We start from the raw sequence: 25,369 nt of genomic DNA, 5'->3' as shown, positions 1-25,369 counted from the left end.
TATCATACTTTTGTTTGCGTATAAATGGATCTATTGCTGTTGCTGAGAATGTGAAAGTAAAACAAGAGGACTTAAGTGGATGTTGGCCTGAGTGAAGGTCCATATTTGCTCACTAAAACATCCACTTCCGCCTTCAAATGTAACAGCAAGTTTGTATTTATATATTTATCATCAACTTGTCCGGGCTTTGAAATAAAAAACGGCATCGCATGTAGACTTACTACTACCGGTGAACACGAATGTACCTGCCACCCACTCGACGTTTCACTTTGAGCAAATACACGTCCGTATAATTAAACCGGAATATATCTTTGACAGCATTTGGTGGTACACATTTAGTGTTTGCTCCGGAGTAGTCGGAGGTTACTCCTAATTAATCATTTAGACGTGAAAGACTGAAAAAGAACGACAAGCCCGACTGTCGGGGGAATCAAACAAATCATGAATCCCGTGCCCCATCTAAGGTCCAAGTTTACAAGAAAAAGGGCCACGGATAAACTGAAAAATCAGTGAATAAGCCGGAGAGGGAACCCACTGGAAAATTGATCGAGTATCGTGACAACTGACACACTCAATTAAACTCAATTTCATAAACGGTTCATGTGGGGAGTTAGTCTGTTGTCCGAAGATGATTTGCTGATGTACTGAAGTCGGATTGATGAAAGACACGTAATTATTTTTTAGTTTTAGTGTCTGGTTAATTAGAGAAGTTCATTGGAGACTCATTTATGCATCCATCAAAAGAAATAATAACATTTCGTAGGACACCAAAGGTGATAACTGTAAATTCAACAAATAACAGGTAACAGAGTACGAAACAGTATAATAAAACAATGCAAATAACATTGACTGTAATTAAACTTAGATGATATAATTACACAAACGATTAGAAAAGACAATTTACTCAGCCAAGAGTTATGCAGACACCTGAGTGTTTGAAAACATAAACAAACACACTCGCAGGAATGCTGCATCAACATTAAATTATTCCTGAAAACTCTTAATTATAAAACAAACTGTTTTTTCCTAAGGAAAGTGCACCAAACTATAATGATCACCCATTTTCAATATTGAGTAATTGCCTGTTACTATATTAAATTGAAAATGCCCCCTTTCATCGATCCTTAAGGGCACTTATCCGCAAATTATCAATTCGCAAAACGGCAAAACCGTAACGATAATAATACGTGTTAACGTATTTCAAATTATTAATTAGGTAACTGGGCTTCGGTCTGTCGCCTATGGAGGCCGTTAAACGTTTCATGCGACCAACCGGAACATCCAGATCCGATGACAACACCTCAATAAAGACGCCGATGCGGAATGATAACGTTTTCAACGGGCTATTATTGCGGAATCGTTTAGTCATTTTTGTACGTTTACACGATTTAACATAATGAATGGACGATGAGTGGGCGTGCAAATTTACTTTCGTCCGGAACATGGCCTGAGGTCAATGTAAAAATCATTAAAAATATTTAGAGCTAACTGTAAATAAACCAGTACTTATAATATTAAATATAAAAATGATTTTTTAAGGTTTCTGATAATTATTATTAAAACTAATCCAATTTATTATAATTTTAATTACTATAATATAATTAAAATTTAAACAATATATACAAAATTTTATTTACTTTTATTATTTTTTATTATAAAATTTCGTTGATTTTAGTTTTTCTAAATGTTTGTAATCATTATTATTAAACCTAACTATTTAACCTCAATTTATTTTATTCTTGTAGAATGTTCCTAATAATAATTATTAAACCTAATTCAATTTGTTGTAACTTAGACCTAATTTATTAAAGTTACCTTATTTTTCTTTGTAAATTCTATTTTAATTGTATAAATTCTAAAATGTCTATAAAAATATTTAATTGACTTCAGATGTTTGTAATCATTATTATTAAACCTAATAAATTCAGGGTAATCTTAATCTAATCAAGAAAAACAAGAACAATTTTGTGTAAATTATATTTTTTCTAGTTGAAAATTAAAAAATTAATAAAAATATTCAATTTATTTTATTCTTGGAAAATGTTCCTAATAATTATTATTAAACTTAATCCAATTTATTGTAATCTAAGCCTAATTTAATATAGATATCTGATTTTTTTAAAATTCTATTTAAATTGGATAAAATCTAAAATATCTATAAAAAATATTTAATTGATTTCCATTTTTTTTTTTTCAAATGTTTGTAATCATTATTATTAAACCTAACAAATTCAGGGTAATCTTAATCTAATCGCTTAAAACATCCACAATTTTGTGTAAATTATATTTTTTTTTAGTTGAAAATTAAAAAATTAATAAAAATATTCAATTTATTTCATTCTTGGAAAATGTTTCTAATAATTATTATTAAACCTAATCCAATTTGTTGTAATTTAAACTTAATTTTTATTTAAGTTATCTGATTTTTTGCAAATTCTATTTAAATTGGATAAAATCGAAAATATCTATAAAAAATATTTAATTGATTTCCATTTTTTTTTAAATGTTTGTAATCATTATTATTAAACCTAACAAATTCAGGGTAATCTTAATCTAATCAATTAAAACAACAACAAATTTGTGTAAATTATATTTTTTCTAGTTGAAAATTAAAAAATTAATAAAAATATTCAATTTAATTCATTCTTGGAAAATGTTTCTAATAATTATTATTAAACCTAATCCAATTTGTTGTAATTTAAACTTAATTTTTATTTAAGTTATCTGATTTTTTGCAAATTCTATTTAAATTGGATAAAATCGAAAATATCTATAAAAAATATTTAATTGATTTCAATTTTTTCAATTGTTTGTAATCATTATTATTAAACCTAACAAATTCAGGGTAATCTTAATCTAATCGCTTAAAACATCCACAATTTTGTGTAAATTATATTTTTTTTAGTTGAAAATTAAAAAATTAATAAAAATATTCAATTTATTTCATTCTTGGAAAATGTTTCTAATAATTATTATTAAACCTAATCCAATTTGTTGTAATTTAAACTTAATTTTTATTTAAGTTATCTGATTTTTTGCAAATTCTATTTAAATTGGATAAAATCGAAAATATCTATAAAAAATATTTAATTGATTTCAATTTTTTCAATTGTTTGTAATCATTATTATTAAACCTAACAAATTCAGGGTAATCTTAATCTAATCGCTTAAAACATCCACAATTTTGTGTAGATTATATTTTTTTTAGTTGAAAATTAAAAAATTAATAAAAATATTCAATTTATTTAATTCTTGGAAAATGTTTCTAATAATTATTATTAAAAATAATCCAATTTGTTGTAATTTAAACTTAATTTTTATTTAAGTTATCTGATTTTATGTAAATTCTATTTAAATTGGATAAAATCGAAAATATCTATAAAAAATATTTAATTGATTTCAATTTTTTCAATTGTTTGTAATCATTATTATTAAACCTAACAAATTCAGGGTAATCTTAATCTAATCAATTAAAACAACCATAATTTTGTGTAAATTATATTTATCTAGTTACAATTAAAAAAAAAAATAACAATAAATAAGTCTTTAATTGATTACATTTTAAATAATAACAATTATTAAACCTAATTTAATTTATTGTAATCTAAATCTAATTTATTAGAGTGACCTGAATTTGGTGTAAATCCTATTTTAATTGGATAAAAATCTAAAACAACTACAAAAATATTTAATTATTTTCAATTAAAATGTTCTAAATGTTTGTAATCATTATTATTAAACCTAATTAATTCATAGTAATCTTAATCTAATCAGTTAATTTTGTGTAAATCTTATCATATCCAGTTAAAATTTAAAAAATTAATAATTATAAAACCTAATCATTTTATTATAAATCTAATTTATTAAAATAATTTAAATTTTGTGTAAATCCTATAACTGGATAAAATATAAACCATCTTTAATTTATTTCAATTTTTCTAAATGTTTGTCATCATTATTATTAAACCTAACTAATCTAAATCTAATCAGTTTTAATAAACTTAATTAATAAATAATAAAAAGTTTTATGTAAATCATATTTTATTTAATTAAAATTTTAAATATTAATAAAAAAATATTCAATTCAATATTTTTTGAAAATTATTGAAATAATTATTAAATTAGATCAGCGTAACCTTAATCTAATAAATTAAAGTAAACGTAATTTTGTATAATTATTTTCATATTTATTTAGAAATTTTTAATTTTTAACTTGTTAAAAAAATTATACATCTTTTAACTGATTAGTTTAGGATTACACTGAGTTAATTTAAATGTAATAATTATTATTGGAAAACATTTGAATCATATTTTATTTTAGAAATATTTAAATTTTTGACTATTTAAAAACACATCAAAACATTACACATAGTTTAACTGATTACATTAGGATAACTTAACAGTTATTACTAAAATATTATTTTTTATCTTAAAGTTCTTGTATAACTAAATATTATTATAATTTCTTATAAGTTTAAATTAATTAATTAAGTAGTCTATAATTTTGAATTCGAAATAATAATTTAAGGAATGTAAGAAAAAGTATCGGATAATATTGAATAAATTTGTTCCTAAGCTACTTAGCGTTTTTTTCGGGACTAAACTAACGACCATTTAACGTAAACTATGTGAAATACCGTTGGCTTAAATGCCTTTTTCTGCTTATTCAGTAATTACAAATAAATATTCCTGCGAATACTCAACTAAATCGGTTTCTGATGATTCCAACACTACAAATTCACATGCCACAATAATTATTTCCAAGCTGTTGAACCTGGCATAGTATTTCCACAATACAGTACGTTGTGTATTGTATCGTCTCAATTAAAAATTAAGTATTAAGAAGACGTTTCATCAGTAGTCTTAACCTTGACAAATTTCATGCGGCCAAACAGTAAACCGTAGATGAGCTTTGTGAATGATACACCCAAGCTTTAACAGTGAGTGAAATTACAAACTTTACGTAACCTCTGATCCGTACCGTAAATTCGCCCGGTGCATGTTATTATGACACACTGAATTATTGAATCCCTCACCGGCTTGTCTGCACCGGCTCTTAAACACCGGTATATTTCAAATGCGTTCGGGTTAAATCTCTTCCTGCTCTTCCTGCAGCCCGAGGAGGTTGCTTAGATCACCCATTTTTTGACACTCCACTCGAATTATTGTTCAGAGTTTGCCGCGCGCCTTGAGAGAAATTTATACTCGATTTATGCATGCGTGTTTCGTCCAAAGTACTGTTAATGGAGAGGAACATGCTCACTTCTTGTACCTTACAGATGTTACCGGCGCGGCGCAACATCATGCATTATTTTTCAAAGGGTTAAAGGTCACAATACAATTTTTTTTTACTTTAATTATCATCCAGATATAATGTACAATGACAAGGAAACTCTCCGTGTGAATTACCTTAAGTATAAATACTTAAGTTGTTTATATAGCGGTACATTCTCTTTGTAACACTCGTAAATTATTTTATAAAGGTATTTAAAATAATTGTAGGATAAAGTTGGCCGTAAAATTGATTATGGCAAACATAATAAACAATTTCACACTCTCAATAACTGAACGATAAATTTTATTAAGAGACATTCTTTTTTATTTGAGGCTCGTTCTAAATATTTTACTTTAAAAACTCCTTATAAAGTTCATTTATTTTAATTTAATAGGTTTACATGACCATTAAATTAGGTTTAACAATAACCGATACTAACCTAAAAGTTAATCAGTAATCAATTACTTTGTTTTTGTTTAGATTACATTATAAGAAATGATTTTTTTTACAGATATTTTAATGATTAGGTTTAGATTACAACAAATTGGATAAGGTTTAAGATTAATTATTACAAACCTTAAATAGAGTATATATTTTTATTAAAGGCTTTAATATGTTAAAATAGTAGTTACACATAATTATATTTATTTTAATTAATTAGGTTTAGATTACCCTCGTTTAGGTTAGGTTTACTCCACATTTAAAAAACTGAAAATCCATTAAACATTCATTTAAAGATATATAAAAGTTAACCACTTAAAATGTGTGTACCATTTATTTTTATTCATTCGGTTAAGATTACAATAAATTGGAGCAGGTTTAATAATAATTATCACAAGTCTTAAAAATGAAGTCAACTAGTCAAAATTTAAAAATCTCTAACAACATATGAAAACAAGTTTACATAATTGTTATTACATATAAACTAATTTAATGTAATCTTAGTCTAATTAGTTAACAATGTGCAATTTTGTGTTTCTTCTGTTTCAACTTATTAAAATTCTAAAAATGTCTAAAAAATTTGGAAACAATTTAACTTTTTTTTCAAAATGTTTGTAATAACAACTAAATTAACTCAGCGTAATCTTAACCTAATCAGTTAAACGATGTGTAATTTTGTGTTTCACCTATTTTATCTAATTAAAATTTGAAAAATTTGTAAAAAAATATGGAAATGATTTAATTTTTTTCTAAATGTTGGTAATAACTGTTATTACATCTAAATTAATTGAATGTAATCCTAACCTAATCAGTTAAACGCTGTGTAATTTTGTATTTCACCTATTTTACTATTTAGACATGAAAAATTCATAAAAAAATATGGAATCAATTTATTTTTTTTAGAAATGTTTGTAATAATTGTTTTTACACCTAAATTAACTCAGTGAAATCCTAACATAATCAGTTAAACGTTGAGTAATTTTGTGTTTCACCTGTTTTAACTGATAAAAACATGAAAAAATTTGAAAAAAAATATGGAAACGATTTAATTTTTTTCCAAATGTTCGTAATAATTGTTATTACATCTAAATTAACTCAGTGTAATCCTAACCTAATCAGTTAAACGCTGTGTAATTATGTGTTTCACCTTTTTTATCCGATTAAAATTTGAAAAATGATTAAAAAAATATGGAAATAATTTAATTTTTTTCAAAATATTGGTAATAATTGTTATTACATCTAAATTAATTCAGTGTAATCTTAAGCTAATCAGTTAAACGCTGTGTAATTTTGTGTTTCACCTGTTTGAACTGATTAAAACTTGAAAAATTTGTAAAAAAATATGGAAACGGTTTAATTTTTTTCCAAATGTTCGTAATAATTGTTATTACATCTAAATTAATTCAGTGTAATCTTAAGCTAATCAGTTAAACGCTGTGTAATTTTGTGTTTCACCTGTTTGAACTGATTAAAACTTGAAAAATTTGTAAAAAAATATGGAAACGGTTTAATTTTTTTCCAAATGTTCGTAATAATTGTTATTACATCTAAATTAACTCAGTGTAATCCTAACCTAATCAGTTAAACGCTGTGTAATTATGTGTTTCACCTTTTTTATCTGATTAAAATTTGAAAAATGATTAAAAAAATATGGAAATAATTTAATTTTTTTCAAAATATTGGTAATAATTGTTATTACATCTAAATTAATTCAGTGTAATCTTAAGCTAATCAGTTAAACGCTGTGTAATTTTGTGTTTCACCTGTTTGAACTGATTAAAACTTGAAAAATTTGTAAAAAAATATGGAAACGGTTTAATTTTTTTCCAAATGTTCGTAATAATTGTTATTACATCTAAATTAACTCAGTGTAATCCTAACCTAATCAGTTAAACGCTGTGTAATTATGTGTTTCACCTTTTTTATCTGATTAAAATTTGAAAAATGATTAAAAAAATATGGAAATAATTTAATTTTTTTCAAAATATTGGTAATAATTGTTATTACATCTAAATTAATTCAGTGTAATCTTAAGCTAATCAGTTAAACGCTGTGTAATTTTGTGTTTCACCTGTTTGAACTGATTAAAACTTGAAAAATTTGTAAAAAAATATGGAAACGGTTTAATTTTTTTCCAAATGTTCGTAATAATTGTTATTACATCTAAATTAACTCAGTGTAATCCTAACATAATCAGTGAAACGTTGAATAATTTTGTGTTTCACCTGTTTTAACTGATTAAAACTTGAAAACTTTGTAAAAACATATGGAAACAATTTAATTTTTATCAAAATGTTGGTAACAATTGTTATTACATTTAAATTAATTCAGTGTAATCTTAACCTAATCAGTTAAACACTATGTATAATTTTGTATTTCACCTGTTTTAACTGATTAAAACTCAAAAAATTTGTAAAAAACTATGGAAACGATTTAATTTTTTTCCAAATGTTCGTAATAATTGTTATTACATTTAAATTAACTCAGTGTAATCCTAACTTAATCAGTTAAACGCTGTGTAATTTGGTGTTTCACCTATTTTAACTAATTAAAACTTGAAAAATTTGTAAAAAATTAAGGAAACAATTTAATTTTTTTCAAAATGTTTTGAATAATTGTTATTACATCCAAATTAACTCAATGTAATCCTAACTTAATCAGTTAGACGCTGTATAATTTTGTGTTTCACCTATTTTAACTAATTAAAACTTGAAAAATTTGTAAAATAAATAAGGAAACAATTTAATTTTTTCTCAAAATGTGTGTAATAATTGTAATTACATCTAAATTAACTGAGTGTAATCCTAACCTAATCAGTTAAACGCTGTGTATATTTGTGTTTCACCTATTTTAACTGATTAAAATTTGAAAAATGATTAAAAAAATATGGAAAGAATTTAATTTTTTCAAAATATTTGCAATAGTTGTTATTACATCTAAATTAACTCACTGTAATCTTAATATAATTAATTATTGTTGTGTTCTTCTTATTCTAACTAGTCAAAATTTTTAAATAATAATTTAAATTACAATTTTTTTAGTTCAAAACTAACTAAACCATCTAAGTAACACTTGAATAATAAACACTTGTATAAATATTAAATATTGTCTGTTGTCCAAAATTAAAATGAAAAGTTATGTATAATAAAACACTTAACGGTCATTAACATTACCAAAACGATTGTGCGTTAAAGAATGTGTACACGATAAGTGTTAATCACAGAATAAATGAATCGTTTTGGAGGGCATTGCTTGGTGTTATGTTACATAATTTCGGCCGTGGAATAACTCGTTACATAGCCAAGCAATTTTCACTTAAAGAAACCTGCACGGACCGGCTAAGAGACGACTAAGAGGAAAGATAATAAAATTGATAGACAGACACTCACTCACGATCTATTGTACTCCATTACACATCGGAACAAAGTATGTGATAAAACAACTCGTATGTAGCAAATTAACATTTCATCCTTAAACATTTATTGCCACTAAAATGGTTTATCTGTTGGCGGAGTACCCGAGATGAAAGAGTCGCAGTTGAATGAGCAAAACACACCGGATCAGGTACTGAAAAACCGAATCGTTTTCGCACATAACGACGCAGAATTTACGGAATGCGGCCGGCGTAACAAATTAGCTGGCAACCATTAATAAATGCTTCTAATTATTGCTCCATACTCGAAGAGCGGCATCAATTAAAGTACCAGATTGATGCACTAGTGTGGTCCACATTGCGGTACTATCAACGAAGAGTTCGGCCACTAAAGTTAACTAACGAAAGACGTTTGGCGACTGTAATTAGTGGAAGCTTCGGCAATTATAATCGAATAGTCGAAATTACACATCTCACAGGCCGCCTAATGGCCACAATTTCTTTGGCCGTGCCGTTTTCGCTCGTCAGAATTAGGATAATATGTAATTTGGACCAATTTACACTCAATTAAAACCGTCGGACTCGAATAACTCCAACGCCACGGGACTGCTAATGATCTTGCGGGAGCAGGAGGCGAGTTATGTCACCGGTAATGCATGCAAAGAACCGATTTGCATATGCAAATGCCACGGCAAATAATTTATTTCGACGTCGTCTTGATTGCGGGAACGCTCAATTGCCGCAAAATACTTTGACACCCGGACTGAAAAATTCGTAACACAATTAACGTCTGTGGCGTCGTCGTGCGGAATTTTTAATGGGCACACCCCCTGTTTCGATTTTGGCCTCGTGATTTTTTGCCTGGTTTGCTCCAACTTTAAACGTTTTTAACAAATGTAGGTTGCACGTAATGAAACTTACTTTTATGGCCTTTCGAATTGCTCACACTTCCCTTATCCGGATGTTTAAATAAAATTATGACATTTTTATAGTTAATTTCAATTTAATTTTGGTTCAAGACTAATTTCTAAATTAATTATTTATATACAAATTAAGTAAAGGTATTTTTGTTATTTGAATATCATTTTCCTGTCAGGTGTATACAGTTAACTGTTCTTCAGCATTTACAGTATCTATGAAATTAACTACCTATAACATAAATTGTTATGAAATATTACAAGTTATTAAAAATAATAATAAGATAAACAACATACACGTACGTACTTACGTCAGATCATAAAACGAAGCAAACACATTTAAGCAACGTGGACCAAAAACTCAAAGCAAATTAATTAATTAATTAAATTAAGAGGTTCATTCAATGTAGCGGTGCCCGTTAAGAAACTAATTAAGTGATCTATTACATACTTTATTATAATACATATTTAATGATTGCCCGATTTCTGATACCGCTTGAAATAACTGAAAAACATTGTACTGTTGTTCATGATGTTCTACACTAATGACTTATTTTGTTTTGGGTAATTATTAAATTAAGAAAATGTTTTAATTATGATTTATTGTTGTTTGCATGAATTAACTGGTTAGGTTTTAAAATTATTTTCATGTTAATAAGCGTCAATGTGTGTGGTTTGTTAATTTTATGCAAAACAAACATTATTTTAACTTTTAACTAAAGAGGAATCCCTCACTGAAATCCAGTTAAAATGAACATCTTGGCTAAATATAAAAGTCCATTATAAACTAACATACATCTCAATATAATGGACTTTCATTCTTTAATGCAAAAGTCCATTACAGACAAGTCTATAAAATAAGAAGTGAATTTTTAAAAATGTATAATTTAGTTATAATGGACTTTTATTCATCCACAATTCATTTAATGAGGAAGTCCCTAATATCTGAAATTAATTAAATTACTGTAAGTCCATTATATGTCAACATACATACCGATACAATGGACTTCGATTCATTTAATGCAAAAGTCCATTATAGACGAGTTTATTAAATAAGAAGTGAATTTTTAAAAACGTATACATTTAGTTATAATGGACTTTTATTCATCTATAATTTATTTAATGAGGAAGTCCATAATAAATGAGTCCCTAATATATGAAATTAATTAAATTACTTTAAAAATTAGATTTAACTCAAGTGGAATCCCTCACTGGAATCCAGTTATAATGAACATCTTGGCTAAATATAAAAGTCCATTATAAACTAACATACATTCCAATATAATGGACTTTCATTCATTTAATGCAAAAGTTCATTATAGACGAGTCTATTAAATAAGAAGTGAATTTTTAAAAACGTATACATTTAGTTATGATGGACTTTTATTCATTTACAATTCATTTAATGAGGAAGTCCATAATAAATGAGTCCCTAATATATGAAATTAATTAAATTACTTTAATAATTAGATTTAACACAAGGGGAATCCCTCACTGAAATCCAGTTAAAATGAACATCTTGGCTAAATATAAAAGTCCATTATATGTCAACATACATACCGATACAATGGACTTCAATTCATTTAATGCAAAAGTCCATTATAGACGAGTCTATTAAATAAGAAGTGAATTTTTAAAAACGTATACATTTAGTTATAATGGACTTTTATTCATCTATAATTTATTTAATGAGGAAGTCCATAATAAATGAGTCCCTAATATATGAAATTAATTAAATTACTTTAATAATTAGATTTAACTCAAGTGGAATCCCTCACTGAAATCCAGTTATAATGAACATCTTGGCTAAATATAAAAGTCCATTAACTAACATACATTCCAATATAATGGACTTTCACTCATTTAATACAAAAATCTATTATAGACAAGTCCATAATATAAGAAGTAAATTTGTAAAAATGTATACATTTAGTTACAATGGACTTTTATTCATTTATAATTCATTTAATGAGGAAGTCCATAATAAATGAGTTAACACATAAGAGGAGTCCCCCAATGAAATTGAGCACAAATAGAATTCTGCCTTAAAACTTATAGAAGAAATTAATTAAATTGTTTTAAATATTGGATTTAAACTTGGGCAAAGTCTCTCAAATAAATTGAGCATAAATGGACTTCTACCATAAAATTCATTATCCAGTCTATAATTTTAGAAATTTATTTCATTATTCTAACTAATATTTAAGCCTATGTACATACTTCTGACTGTAATTTATTTTATTTCTTCAAAAACAAAAGTCTATTAAAGTCAAGTCCATAATATCCGACACTGATTACTTTGTTTTAAATAATATAAAATGGGATTTTAAAAAGTGTCCATAATAAGCGTATGTCCATTACAAATACCTTTTGCTATACTTATAAGTTCTTCGTCTAATGCATCGTTAAAGTCTCCATTGATAATTTTAAATTTATTGCTTTTCATTATAGAAAATATATATATAAAATAATATTTATATTTAAAAAATAAGTATGTAGAGTGTGATTTCACACTGATATACGGGGTGATCATAATTTATGCGGCTTAACTACTAAAAAACAAATATGATTTTGGGGTTTTTTAGTGTCAAAGAGGCAAATACAAAGTTCATTCACACCTTTCTTGTCCGAATGGAACTGCGTGCTAATTCGTTTTTAATACATCCACACCCGCACCGGAACGACCCAGGAGAGTAACTAATGAAGGAGGTCATTTTGGTGAACACCTGCCGGACTCTCGTTTTCAGCGTTTTCACTTTTGCGCCGGCTACGCGCCTCTCCATGACCGCTCACGTAATCCCACCTGATGCGTCACAATACATCATCGGGAGATTACCTTTGGAAAGTTGTGTAAGAAGAAGAAGAGGTAAAAAAGCAGGCGGCCAACGCCCAGCGCGTCCGTCAAACTGGCTCGTCGATCGGCGGCCGCCTTTTCGGTAGCCAGCATCCAAGGCCAACGGTCGACTTTTGTTTTGCGGTGCGGCCATCCACACCCGTTTAAATGACTAATCAGCCGTTACATGAGCAGTGATTAATGTCGGGTTTTGTTTGGGCTCCATTACCGGCCATTATCTCCATTGGAGCACACGTGTGTGATGCATTTCCAAAAAAAAAGGACAAAAATGGGGAACGTGGGAGTGTGTGTATGATATTTGCTCGAGTTAGGATCGTGCGCATCGGTTGCAGGCGACATATGGAAATGCCTGGGCTCCGTATTGCTTATCAATGCGTTGTTAAACCGAAGGGGCGAGCTCCGACTATTTGTTAGTGACTTAATTGGCACGACAACTCGAACATGACTTACAACTGCACGCCTGCATGATCAGACAACTCGGAATAAATTACAATGGCACGTTCGGCTGACAGTGTGGAATAAACGGGAACGGATAAGAGGATGGGCGGCCGCGAAATGACTTCTTGCATCTTCTGGACCCAAGACCACATTCTAGTCGTACGAATCTTGTAGTTGGTGCATCAAAATGATGTCCGCACCACTTGGTATTAACTACTGTAGTATGAGGAGTTTCACATATCTTCGATAATAAAAGAGAAGCTGTAGATCATTCCAGAGTAGTTAGGTCGCTCTTCCACAATGGAATTGAAAGAACATCCCATAATGTCTGTTTTCTTGATGTGTGATTTTAATATTGCCCAATATTTACATCGATAATGCGGTGTGTTGTTCTTAAAAATTAACTTAGAGGAAATTTTAGACTGTTTGTCAAATAAAGGGGATCATCTGACATCACACACTTGTTTCTGACTTGTTCCACTTCTTCATCTCATTTTTGATAATAAAAGAGAAGCTGTAGGTCATTCCAGAGAAGTTAGGTTGCTCTTCCACAATGAAATTGAAAGAACATCCCATAATGTATGTTTTCTTAATGTACGATTTTAATATTGCCCAATATTTACATAGATAATGCGATGTGTTGTTCTTAAAAATTTACTTAGAGAAAATTTTAGGCCATTTCTCAAACAAAGGGTAACATTTGACATCACACACTTGTTTCTGACCAGTTCCACTTTTTATCTCATTTCTGATAATAAAAGAGAAGCTGTAGGTCATTCCAGAGAAGTTAGGTTGCTCTTCCACAATGGAATTGAAAGAACATCCCATAATATATGTTTTCTTAATGTGCGATTTTAATATTGCCCAATATTTACATAGATAATGCGGTGTGTTGTTCTTAAAAATATACTTAGAGAAAATTTTAGGCCATTTCTCAAACAAAGGGGAACATCTGACATCACACACTTGTTTCTGACCAGTTCCACTTATTTATCTCATTTCTGATAATAAAAGAGAAGCTGTAGGTCATTCCAGAGAAGTTAGGTTGCTCTTCCACAATGGAATTGAAAGAACATCCCATAATGTATGTTTTCTTAATGTACGATTTTAATATTGCCCAATATTTACATAGATAATGCGATGTGTTGTTTTTAGAAATTTACTTAGAGAAAATTTTAGGCCATTTCTCAAACAAAGGGGAACATTTGACATCACACACTTGTTTCTGACCAGTTCCACTTATTTATCTCATTTCTGATAATAAAAGAGAAGCTGTAGGTCATTCCAGAGAAGTTAGGTTGCTCTTCCACAATGGAATTGAAAGAACATCCCATAATGTATGTTTTCTTAATGTGCGATTTTAATATTGCCCAATATTTACATAGATAATGCGGTGTGTTGTTCTTAAAAATTTACTTAGAGAAAATTTTAGGCCATTTCTCAAACAAAGGGGAACATCTGACATCACACACTTGTTTCTGACCAGTTCCACTTATTTATCTCATTTCTGATAATAAAAGAGAAGCTGTAGGTCATTCCAGAGAAGTTAGGTTGCTCTTCCACAATGGAATTGAAAGAACATCCCATAATGTATGTTTTCTTAATGTGCGATTTTAATATTGCCCAATATTTACATAGATAATGCGGTGTGTTGTTCTTAAAAATTTACTTAGAGAAAATTTTAGGCCATTTCTCAAACAAAGGGGAACATCTGACATCACACACTTGTTTCTGATCAGTTCCACTTATTTATCTCATTTCTGATAATAAAAGAGAAGGTCATTCCAGAGAAGTTAGGTTGTTCTTCCATAATAGAATTGAAAGAACATCCCATAATGTCTGTTTTCTTAATGTGTGATTTTAATATTGGGAATTGAAAGAATCATTTAGTATTATAGAGGACGGTCACAATTTATGTGCCTTCACAAGGATGAGTGACAATAAAAGGCCTCCACTCCTTATGAGTCCTAAGAACATTATAATACTATAAATATTGTTTTGTATGACATCCATACCTTCAAACAGTTTTGTTGACCTTAAAATATATTTTTGGCCCCGTATGAACCCAAACGACATTTGCGTTTGGTATTTCTAATTATAGTATAATGTCCATACCACATTTATCTTTGAGTGTTTATTGTAGTCAGGTTATAAGATCATAATTTATGACACTTATATATAATAAAAAATGCCAGAACAATAAAGCACAAAACACCAATTCGACAAACTTCATTTCATTAGTAATAATAACCTACTATCAGTCATTGTTTTTAATTGATCTGCCAGAAATTCATTTAAAAACAATAAATTAAAGGAATATTAGCACAGGTATAAATTTTAAGAGAATATTTACTGTTAAATTTAATTAGTTGTAAAAATTAAAATAATAATTTTATGTCAAAGGAAAAGATATATTGGCTATTTTCCCATTCTAAGAAGAAGTTGGTTGACTGAGTTATACAGTTATTAATAAAATTTTCAATAAATTTATTATTATTCATTCTTTAGTCTATAACAAATGGATTTTACACACGTAAAGCATTTTCTATAAACTGCTACCGTTATAGAAAACATAGTTGAGCTTTGTGATTTTCTTTAATTAATATGTTCTGCTGATTAACGTCATAATTATGACCATAATGGGCAGATTGATGTAACACAACACTTAATAAATCCAGAGGTCGAGTTACGTTACTTTTTTCCTTCCTGATATTAAATCACGTTTACGAGTCTTCAACAATCAGCCATACAAACGTACCATATTTACGTTGTATGAAGGCCGATTTTAGCGATCCAGTTACGAAACCACAAACCCGTTTCGTACAGATTTATGATATTAAACACAAACCATAAACCTTATGTGCATTGACCGGGGTACATCGATTTTCGATTTCGAACAACACGCCGCCATAGTCCGGACGACGGTATTTCCAATAATGCCGGCACGGTCGGTGGAATAATTAACAGATACGGTGGTCGTAAACGTCGCGATAAACTACCTGCTGCTTATGTCCGACGTAAATCAGCATACGCACTCGGTGTGCGGACTTGTGGGAGGAAATCACTTTGCGCCACCGCCGCCGATGCAACGCCGCCCCTTCGACATCTCGCCCATCGCACACTTGTTCGAATACCGTAGTGTGAGGAGTTTCACGATAATAAAGGAGAAGGTGTAGATCATTGTAGAGAAGTTATGTTCCTCTTCCACAATGGAATTGAAAGAACATCCCATAATGTCTGTTTTCTTGATGTGTGATTTTAATATTTGCCCAATATTTACATAGATAATGCGATATGTTGTTCTTAAAAATTAACTTAGAGAAAATTTTTGGCTGTTTATCAAATAAAGGGGATCATCTGACATCACACACTTATTTCTGACCTGTTCCACTTAGTTATCTCATTTCTGATAATAAAAGAGAAGATGTAGGTCATTCCAGAGAAGTTAGGTTGTTCTTCCATAATGGAATTGAAAGAACATCCCATAATGTCTGTTTCCTTGATGTGTGATTTTAATATTGTCCAATATTTACATAGATAATGCGGTGTGTTGTTCTTAAAAATTAAGTTAGAGAAAATTTTAGGCTATTTATCAAATAAAGGGGATCATCTGACATCACACACTTGTTTCTGACTTGTTCCACTTCTTTATCTCATTTCTGATAACAAAAGAGAAGCTGTAGGTCATTCCAGAGAAGTTAGATTGTTCTTCCATAATGGAATTGAAATAACATCCCATAATGTCTGTTTTCTTGATGTGTGATTTTAATATCGCCCAATATTTACATAGATAATGCGGTGTGTTGTTCTTAAAAATTAACTTAGAGAAAATTTTAGGCTATTTGTCAAATAAAGGGGAACATCTGACATCACACACTGGTTTCTGACTTGTTCCACTTCTTTATCTCATTTTTGAGTATAAAAGAGAAGCTGTAGGTCATTCCAGAGAAGTTAGGTTGTTCTTCCATAATGGAATTGAAAGAACATCCCATAATGTGTGTTTTCTTAATGTGCGATTTTAATATTGCCCAATATTTATATAGATAATGCGGTGTGTTGTTCTTAAAAATTAACTTTGAGAAAATTTTAGACTATTTATCAAATAAAGGGGAATATCTGACATCACACACTTGTTTCTGACCTGTTCCACTTAGTTATCTCATTTCTGATAATAAAAGAGAAGGTGTAGGACACTCCAGAGAAGTTAGGTTGTTCTTCCATAATGGAATTGAAGAACATCCCATAATGTCTGTTTTCTTAATCTCCGATTTTAATATGGCCCAATATTTATTAAATAGATAATGCGGTTATTCGTTTTTGTTATATTAACATGGAGTAAAATAAAAAAAAAACATTTGATATTCCACTTATTTACCTCATGTTTGATAATAAAAGTGAAGGTGTAGACCATTCCAGGGAAGTTAAGCTCTTCTTCCACAAAGCAATTGAAAGAACAAATCATTACGTCGCTTTTCTTGATGAGGTATTTGGATTTTATCCAATACTTGATTAGTACTTTAGAATTAATAATGCATAGAAAAGTAAGTACCACTTCTCAAATTAAAAGCACCTGACAAAAATGGTTTCGAATGATTTGTGTGACGTCTTAACAATCACGCAAGAATTTAATTAGTTCGTATCAGCGTGTCGCAGCGATTCCCATTCGTTGCGTTGTTAAATCGGCGCCGATCAACAACCCCGCTGTTAAACTGCTCCACTCTATGCGATAATAGCGGGTTATTTAGCGCCTGACACTGACATGACTAGGTGTCTGCTTCGTATTAACTTGCGACGGAATTTACATGGATGCCAGTATATTTCAGCCGGTATGACAGCATCCGTATGAACCGGGCTCATTATCAGGAGTTAAGCACGTGTTAATTTCTACATTAAATATGCCTCATATTTCGTCGTTAATCCGTTTTCTCGGGTTGTTCAATTGAATGCCACGGGGTCACCGGTGGGGACTAATCAAGTAGCTAGAGCTAACTTATCTGTACCATCCAACTTGGAATGAATGCGATTACGTCTGATAAATCACTATTTAGCAATAATGAGGATTAAATTATTCCGCATACGAACCGAGGCATTATTCCAATGCGTATGTGCCATTCCGGCATACGACACAGCAATTTAACGGTAGATTTCTGTTATCGTCAGCCTTTCAGTCCAGAAGACCATGGCTAATAGGACGTGTCGGTATTGACGGGTATCTTCCTCCAAACGGTAACGGACAAATGACCCCGACATCTTCACGACGTCCGTTTTGGTGAATTTCGATTCGATGCGCCATTTCACGCAACTTGCGGCACAATAGTGGTACTGTTACACAATCCGAGGTGTTTCGGGCATCCCGGCAATCTGGTTCAGTGGTTTAAAGACTGTTCCTGTGGACGGTACCGTACTAAAAACTAAGTGTTTCTTTCCATTCCAGACACAAGATAAGATGAGTTGGTTGCCAGGACTACTCTTCCTGCTGCTGGCCTCAGTCTACACGACCAGAGGCCAAAACGACTCGGACGCGGACGTGGTGGAGGGCCCGGACAAAGCACCGGCACCACCACCGAGTGCCCTCGACGACTGTGATCCGGAATTGATCGGCTTCGAACTGATTACCGGTTACGTGTTTTCGGCGCCCGGCAACGTACTGGACAATATTCCGGGCACTTTGATGCTCACCGACTGTCTCGAGACCTGTCAGGGGAACGACTCCTGTCAGTCCGTCAACTACGAGACCGGATTGTGTGTACTCTTCAGCTCCAACGCCGACGTCCTACCTGGTAAGTTTAAATTAATTGTCGTTAACTAAATTCAATCCCGGCATCCTTGGAAGCTGGTGCCAGAACAATCCGTTACAAGTTGCACGGCGTGATTGATAAATGATCACTTTGTTCGTTGAACGAAACAATTCGTAAAGTATTAACTTCAGGTTACACGATTCACATATATATTGCATCCAAAAATTTTAAGTGCATTATGAACAGTTATAACGTAAACTTAATGGATATTTGATGTGTTGTATTGTGAAACGTGCAAATTCTGATCAGACATTTTTAATAAGAATTTGTGTTAACGACTAATAAAATCGTAGAGTCAAGTTCTCACATCAACAGATATTAAACCAACACCGTCTTTCTGTAAAATGTAATGTAGCTATTATTATTAATTTGATTTCAATGCGACGGCCCGGAACAAAATTGAAATATTAATGATTGTTATTTTACGTATTTGTCCCATTTTTGATAATAAAAGAGAAAGTGTAGATCGTTCTATAGAAGTTAGGTTCTTCTTCCACAATGGAATTGGAAGAACATAGGCCATTTCTCAAATAAAGAGGAACATCCGACATCACACACTTGTTTCTGACCTGTTCCACTTATTTATCTCATTTTTGATAATAAAAGAGAAGCTGTAGGTGATTCCAGAGAAGTTAGGTTGTTCTTCCACAATGGAATTGAAAGAACATCCCATAATGTGTGTTTTCTTAATGTGCGATTTTAATATTGCCCAATATTTACATAGATAATGCGGTGTGTTGTTCTTAAAAATTAACTTAGAGAAAATTTTAGGCCATTTCTCAAATAAAGGGGAACATCTGACATCACATACTTTTTTCTGACTTGCTCCACTTATTTATCTCAGTTTTGATAATAAAAGAGAAGCTGTAGGTAATTTCAGAGAAGTTAGGTTACTCTTCCACAATGGAATTGAATGAACATCCCCTAATGTCTGTTTTCTTAATGTGCAAATTTAATATTGCCCAATAGTTGGATAGATAATGCGGTGTGTTGTTCTTAAAAATTAACTTAGAGAAAATTTTAGGCCATTTCTCAAATAAAGAGGAACATCTGACATCACACACTTGTTTCTGACCTGTTCCACTTCTTTATTTCATTTTTGATAATAAAAGAGAAGCTGTAGGTCATTCCAGAGAAGTTAGGTTGTTCTTCCACAATAGAATTGAATGAACATCCCATAATGTCTGTTTTCTTAATGTGTGATTTTAATATTGCCCAATATTTATAAAGATAATGCGGTGTGTTGTTCTTAAAAATTAACTTAGAGAAAATTTTAGGTTATTTCTCAAATAAAGAGGAACATCCGACATCACACACTTGTTTCTGACCTTTTCCATTTATTTATCTCATTTTTGATAATAAAAGAGAAGGTGTAGGTCATTCCAGAGAAGTTAGGTTGTTCTTCCACAATGGAATTGAATGAACATCCCATAATGTCTGTTTTCTTAATGTGTGATTTTAATATTGCCCAATATTTATAAAGATAATGCGGTGTGTTGTTCTTAAAAATTAACTTAGAAAAAATTTTAGGCCATTTCTCAAATAAAGAGGAACATCTGACATCACACACTTGTTTCTGACCAGTTCCACTTATTTATCTCATTTTTGATAATAAAAGAGAAGGTGTAGGTCATTCCAGAGAAGTTAGGTTATTCTTCCATGATGGAATTGAAAGAACAAGCTATCCTGTCCCTTTTCTTGATGTGTGTTTTTAATATTTCCCAATATTTAACCAAATAATAAATAAAGTCTTTCTCCAAATGCGTCTTTGATGATAATCCATGGTCAATTCTTGAGTGTAGCCAAGTCATCAAATTAGTTTAATTTCAGTAAGACGGCCCGGAACAAAAGTGAAACAATAATGGATGTATTTGTCTGTGTACTTTCGGTTTACGGTCCCAATGAGCCGCTGAGATGCCGGTCGACAAGCGAAAAGACATACGGTTTCTGTATTGTCATTCCGTAAACCGGCGATGTATCGAAAACCGTTTCACCTGCATTCTATTAAAGCACAAAACAATTCTAATAGTCACTGCGGCCACAATGGTCGACGTATTGTGAAGTAACGTCGACGTTGGCCGTCCACTTCGTCGAGTCCATAATGCCGAGTAATCCGGGACGTCGACTGGTAAATTATTTCACATTGTACCCATTTCGATACGGCTGCTTATAAATACCCGTCCATAATGGGTACAGTTACGATGGGACAAATCGGAGGTCTGTACATAAAACTTTTCAATTCAATATCCCGTCGTATGCACACACTTCAAACTGCGACACAGTTAACGTTGTCCACCTGATTTTAATATTAACATTACGATAATTATTTTAATGGCCGATTAGTTTCACAACGTTAATTTGTTCTAAAAAAATAATATAACAATTTAAATGTATCTAATGAATTGCATTAGGAAGCACACATGTTTTCTTTAGCCGACAACACACTGTTCCACTAATATAGATATTATTATCACAAAAAAGTCTTTGTATCTTTATAACAGTAATGGGAAGTCAATAAAACAACTAAATTGTTTCCTGATAATGGACACAGCTCAATTAACATCTTACTTATTAATAAAAACTCGAGGCTATTAAGTCAACAATCTGAAACTGAAAAATAAATACACAAGCATGTCCTTTTTGCCTCCCGATTAAAGCCTCAAATCAAACTGAAAAATCCATTTAAGGGCCAGAAACACGTTTCACTTTTTTGCACCCGTCTCCGCGTAAATTAACAATCCTATAAATAGGCACCGATGGCAAAAAAATGGCGGGGCGGCCGTTCTGTAATTAATTCATATTAGACGTTGTTTCTCAATTACTGTCATGCGTCGACACGTAAGCATGCTTAATAATAGGTCACTGTGTTTGTGATGTACCGCTGCGTCGCTGACGATGATATATAAAAAAAAAAAATGAAATGGCAAAACAAAACTAGCCGACTGTTTCAGATGAATTGCACGGTGAATCGTATAATTCGTATCCTGTCATTAGGGTCTGATTAAATCTACGATTGGCGTGCACTTTAAATTGTAATCGTCCACCCGTTTTTGATCGAAGTGGATCTTCATTGCAGCAACTATTTTTGTTCAGTAAAATTGCGTCATTTTGAGGAACAAGTGTCGCAGTTTAATGCTGAAAAATTGCCTGTTAATTGGGCAAAATTGAATTAAGATTAAGAAATTACAATTCGATTAGTTGACGCTTTTATTTTAGTTAGTTGGCGCATCCACCACAATTTAAAAAATTATAGATTTATCTTATTTTTGTATTTATTACTTTATTATATTTTGTATGTTAAAAAACATGTTCAATATACTCCTCCTAATACACATGGTTTTTGTTATCTTTTGTTATCATTATACTTCGTAAGATATCTCAAAAAAGCTCACAAAAAAAGCTTCAAATTGTCTTTAAACAATTATGTGCTTCATTTGTCATCATTATACTTCGTTAAACACATCTAATCGTTATTATTATTATTATTATACTTCGTAGAACACCTCGAAAAAGCTCCTGAAAAAGCTTCTTTAATAAAAACTGTGGTAGAACAGTTTTCTACTCTTTTTTATCATTATACCATGTGACACACCACCAAAAACTTTTTGAAAGTCTCTATAACCATTATTATATACACTAAAATATTTCAAAAAAGCTCTTACAAAAGCTTTTTGAATGCAAACTGACGTAAAATAATTATAAGTCATTTTCTACCTTAAAAAACTTTTAAAAAACCCTTCCAACCATTATTAATATTATTATACACCATAAAACATCTCAAAAAAACTCTTAAAAAGCTTATTTAATGCAAACTGTTGTAAAATAGTTATATAATTCATTTTTTACCATTATACTTCGTGAAACACCTCAAGAACCTTAAAAAAATCCATTATTATTACACATTGTTAAAATATCTCAAAAAAGCTCTTAAACAAGCTTATTTAATACAAACTGTTGTAAAATAGTTAAATAGTCCATTTTTATAATTATACTTCAAGAAACACCTCAAAAATATTAAAAATTATTATAATGATACATCATAAAATATCTCAAAAAAGCTCTTGTAAAAGCTTCTTTAATGCAAACTATCGTAAAACAATTATAAATTTCTTTTTTATCATTATACTACGTGAAACACCTCAAAAAGCTTTTATAAAACCTCCCTAACCGTTATTAGTATTATATACACCGTAAAATATCTCAAAAAAGCTCTTACACAAGCTTTTTTAATGCAAACTATCGTAAAATAATAAAAAACTCCTTTTTTATCATGAAACATCCCAAAAAACTTTTAGAAAGCCTCTCTAACCATTATTATACACCATAAAACATCTTAAAAAGCTCTTAAAAAACTTATTTAATGCAAACTATTGTAAAATAGTTATATAATCCATTTTCTATCATTATACTTACCTCAAAAATCTTAAACAAGTTTCTTTAATTTAAACTGTCGTGAAACAATTATAAACATATGTTTTACCATTATTCTATATAAAACACCTCAAACAAATTTTAGAAAACCTCTCCAACCATTATTACTATAATTGTACACCGTAAAACTTAAAAAAGCTCTTAATACAAAAAAGCTAATTTAATACAAACTGTTGTAAAATAATTATATAACCTATTTTTTATAATTATACTTAGTGAAACACTCAAAAACGTTGAAAAAGCTTTACCTTATTATTGTTATACACCGTAAAATAATTCAAAAAAGCTATGAAGCAAGTTTTTTTAATGCAAACTGCCTTTTTTGATATTATACTACGTGAAACACCTCAAAAAGTTAATACAAAAATATCTCAAAAAAGCTCTTAAAAGAGTTTCTCTTGTATAAATTATCGTAAAACAAAATTTATTCTCTATTTTTTATCATTATACGTCTCAAAAAGGCTCCTAAAAAGCTTCTGTAATACAAACTACTACTTCTTATAATTATACTGTGTGAAACACTCTCTTCAGCTATTATTATTAATAACTACACACCGTAAAACAACTCAAAAAAGGTCTTAAAAAAGCTTTTCATAATAAAATATTTTAAAAAAAGCACTTCTAATAGGAAATGTATTAAAATAACTATACAAATACCATAAAAAAATAAATAAACTAATAAAATAACTATACTCAAGTTATTAATATTGTGCATGGTAAAATTCCGTTATAAATTAGTGATCGTTTGACTTGATCAATCATGTTAAGTATTAGATTCATACCATTATAATAAATTAAATTCTCAGTACTCTTAGACATACGTTGACAAGTATATATTTATTATTATTAAGGTTCAACTAATTCCGATACAATTATTCCGATCAATTATTCGTAACAAGACAGGAATCAATTATTTCCTAAACACATTTCAAATAAAAAACGGACGCAATCAATTGATAATTAAAGGTTTTCTCTCCGATGCTTTACGAATTAGTTTAAATGCAACTTAATTTGATGAGAAAGTTTATTTGCCTACAAGAAAATCGTAAATGCAACAAACAGGATATCACTCACTCAGTCCTAGTAAAACATAATGAACGGTTAATTGAAAATACACAGCATTAATTGAACGTTATTAGATAAAAGCGGAAATTTCATCAATTTATAATAATTCCACGTAGTTTAGTGAGATTCACACGAGCTTTTTAACGGCCCAAACATTAGAAAAAGCTTTGGGATACGTGCCCCAGCCCGCACCGGAGGAATTTGACCGTCGGACGTGCAAAAAGGGCCGATTTGTGCGTCTGGACAATTCCAATATTGGAGTGCGTCCACGTCTCGGCGACGTCAACATCAAAAGATCTCGGGAGACGGGGCCCGGGGCCGACGACGGACCGACTGCACCGAGTGGTTGCTCGTCGCCGGTGGTGGAGAGCGAAAGGGGAAGGTTTTTTATGGTGCACGTCAGACGTGATCGGTCCCGCGGACTACGCGATAGCCATCTCCTTGATTACGCATATTGGCGGATGCCGGCGTGGGAACAAATCGATTGACATTCAGTGTTTGTATCTCCTCGAAACGTCGCAGGAGTCATGTGCAACGGGCACGCAAAACAAACTCGATTAGACGGATGCGTGCGTGCATAATGCGGTGCACGCACAGTCCGCCGAAATTGCTAATGACACGTCGCTGGGTAATCAGGAAGAATTGTCCGTTGGTCAAGAAGACATCTCTTTGGAGAAATAAACACAAAACTTCAAGAAAAATCTAAAAGTATACTCGAATTTCGTCTACACATCCAGATTTCCTTTCTTCTTTTATTGAGGAGATACTCCTCACTCA

General features: G+C 30.6%; 2 protein-coding genes across 4 annotated transcripts in view; one reads left to right on the top strand and one right to left on the bottom strand.

The window, feature by feature from the left end:
• LOC109603008 (autophagy-related protein 16-1) overlaps positions 1 to 25,369 on the bottom strand; it is a 566,938-nt gene that overhangs the window by 437,681 nt on the left and 103,888 nt on the right. The gene's annotated exons all lie outside the window — the stretch shown is intronic.
• The window catches only part of LOC109604430 (uncharacterized), a 177,392-nt gene that overhangs the window by 64,098 nt on the left and 87,925 nt on the right, over positions 1 to 25,369 (top strand). The window contains exon 5 of the mRNA XM_049965152.1: positions 18,733 to 19,078. Coding sequence (XP_049821109.1) covers positions 18,745 to 19,078 — 334 coding nt within the window. The 5' untranslated portion in view covers positions 18,733 to 18,744. The remainder of the gene's footprint in view (positions 1 to 18,732; positions 19,079 to 25,369) is intronic.

This window comes from Aethina tumida, chromosome 3 (assembly GCF_024364675.1).
Source record: "Aethina tumida isolate Nest 87 chromosome 3, icAetTumi1.1, whole genome shotgun sequence".
In the NCBI taxonomy this organism is placed as follows: Eukaryota; Metazoa; Arthropoda; class Insecta; order Coleoptera; family Nitidulidae; genus Aethina; species Aethina tumida.
The sequence above is the reverse complement of the archived record's forward strand: the minus strand, read 5'-3'. Positions and strand labels throughout refer to the sequence as shown.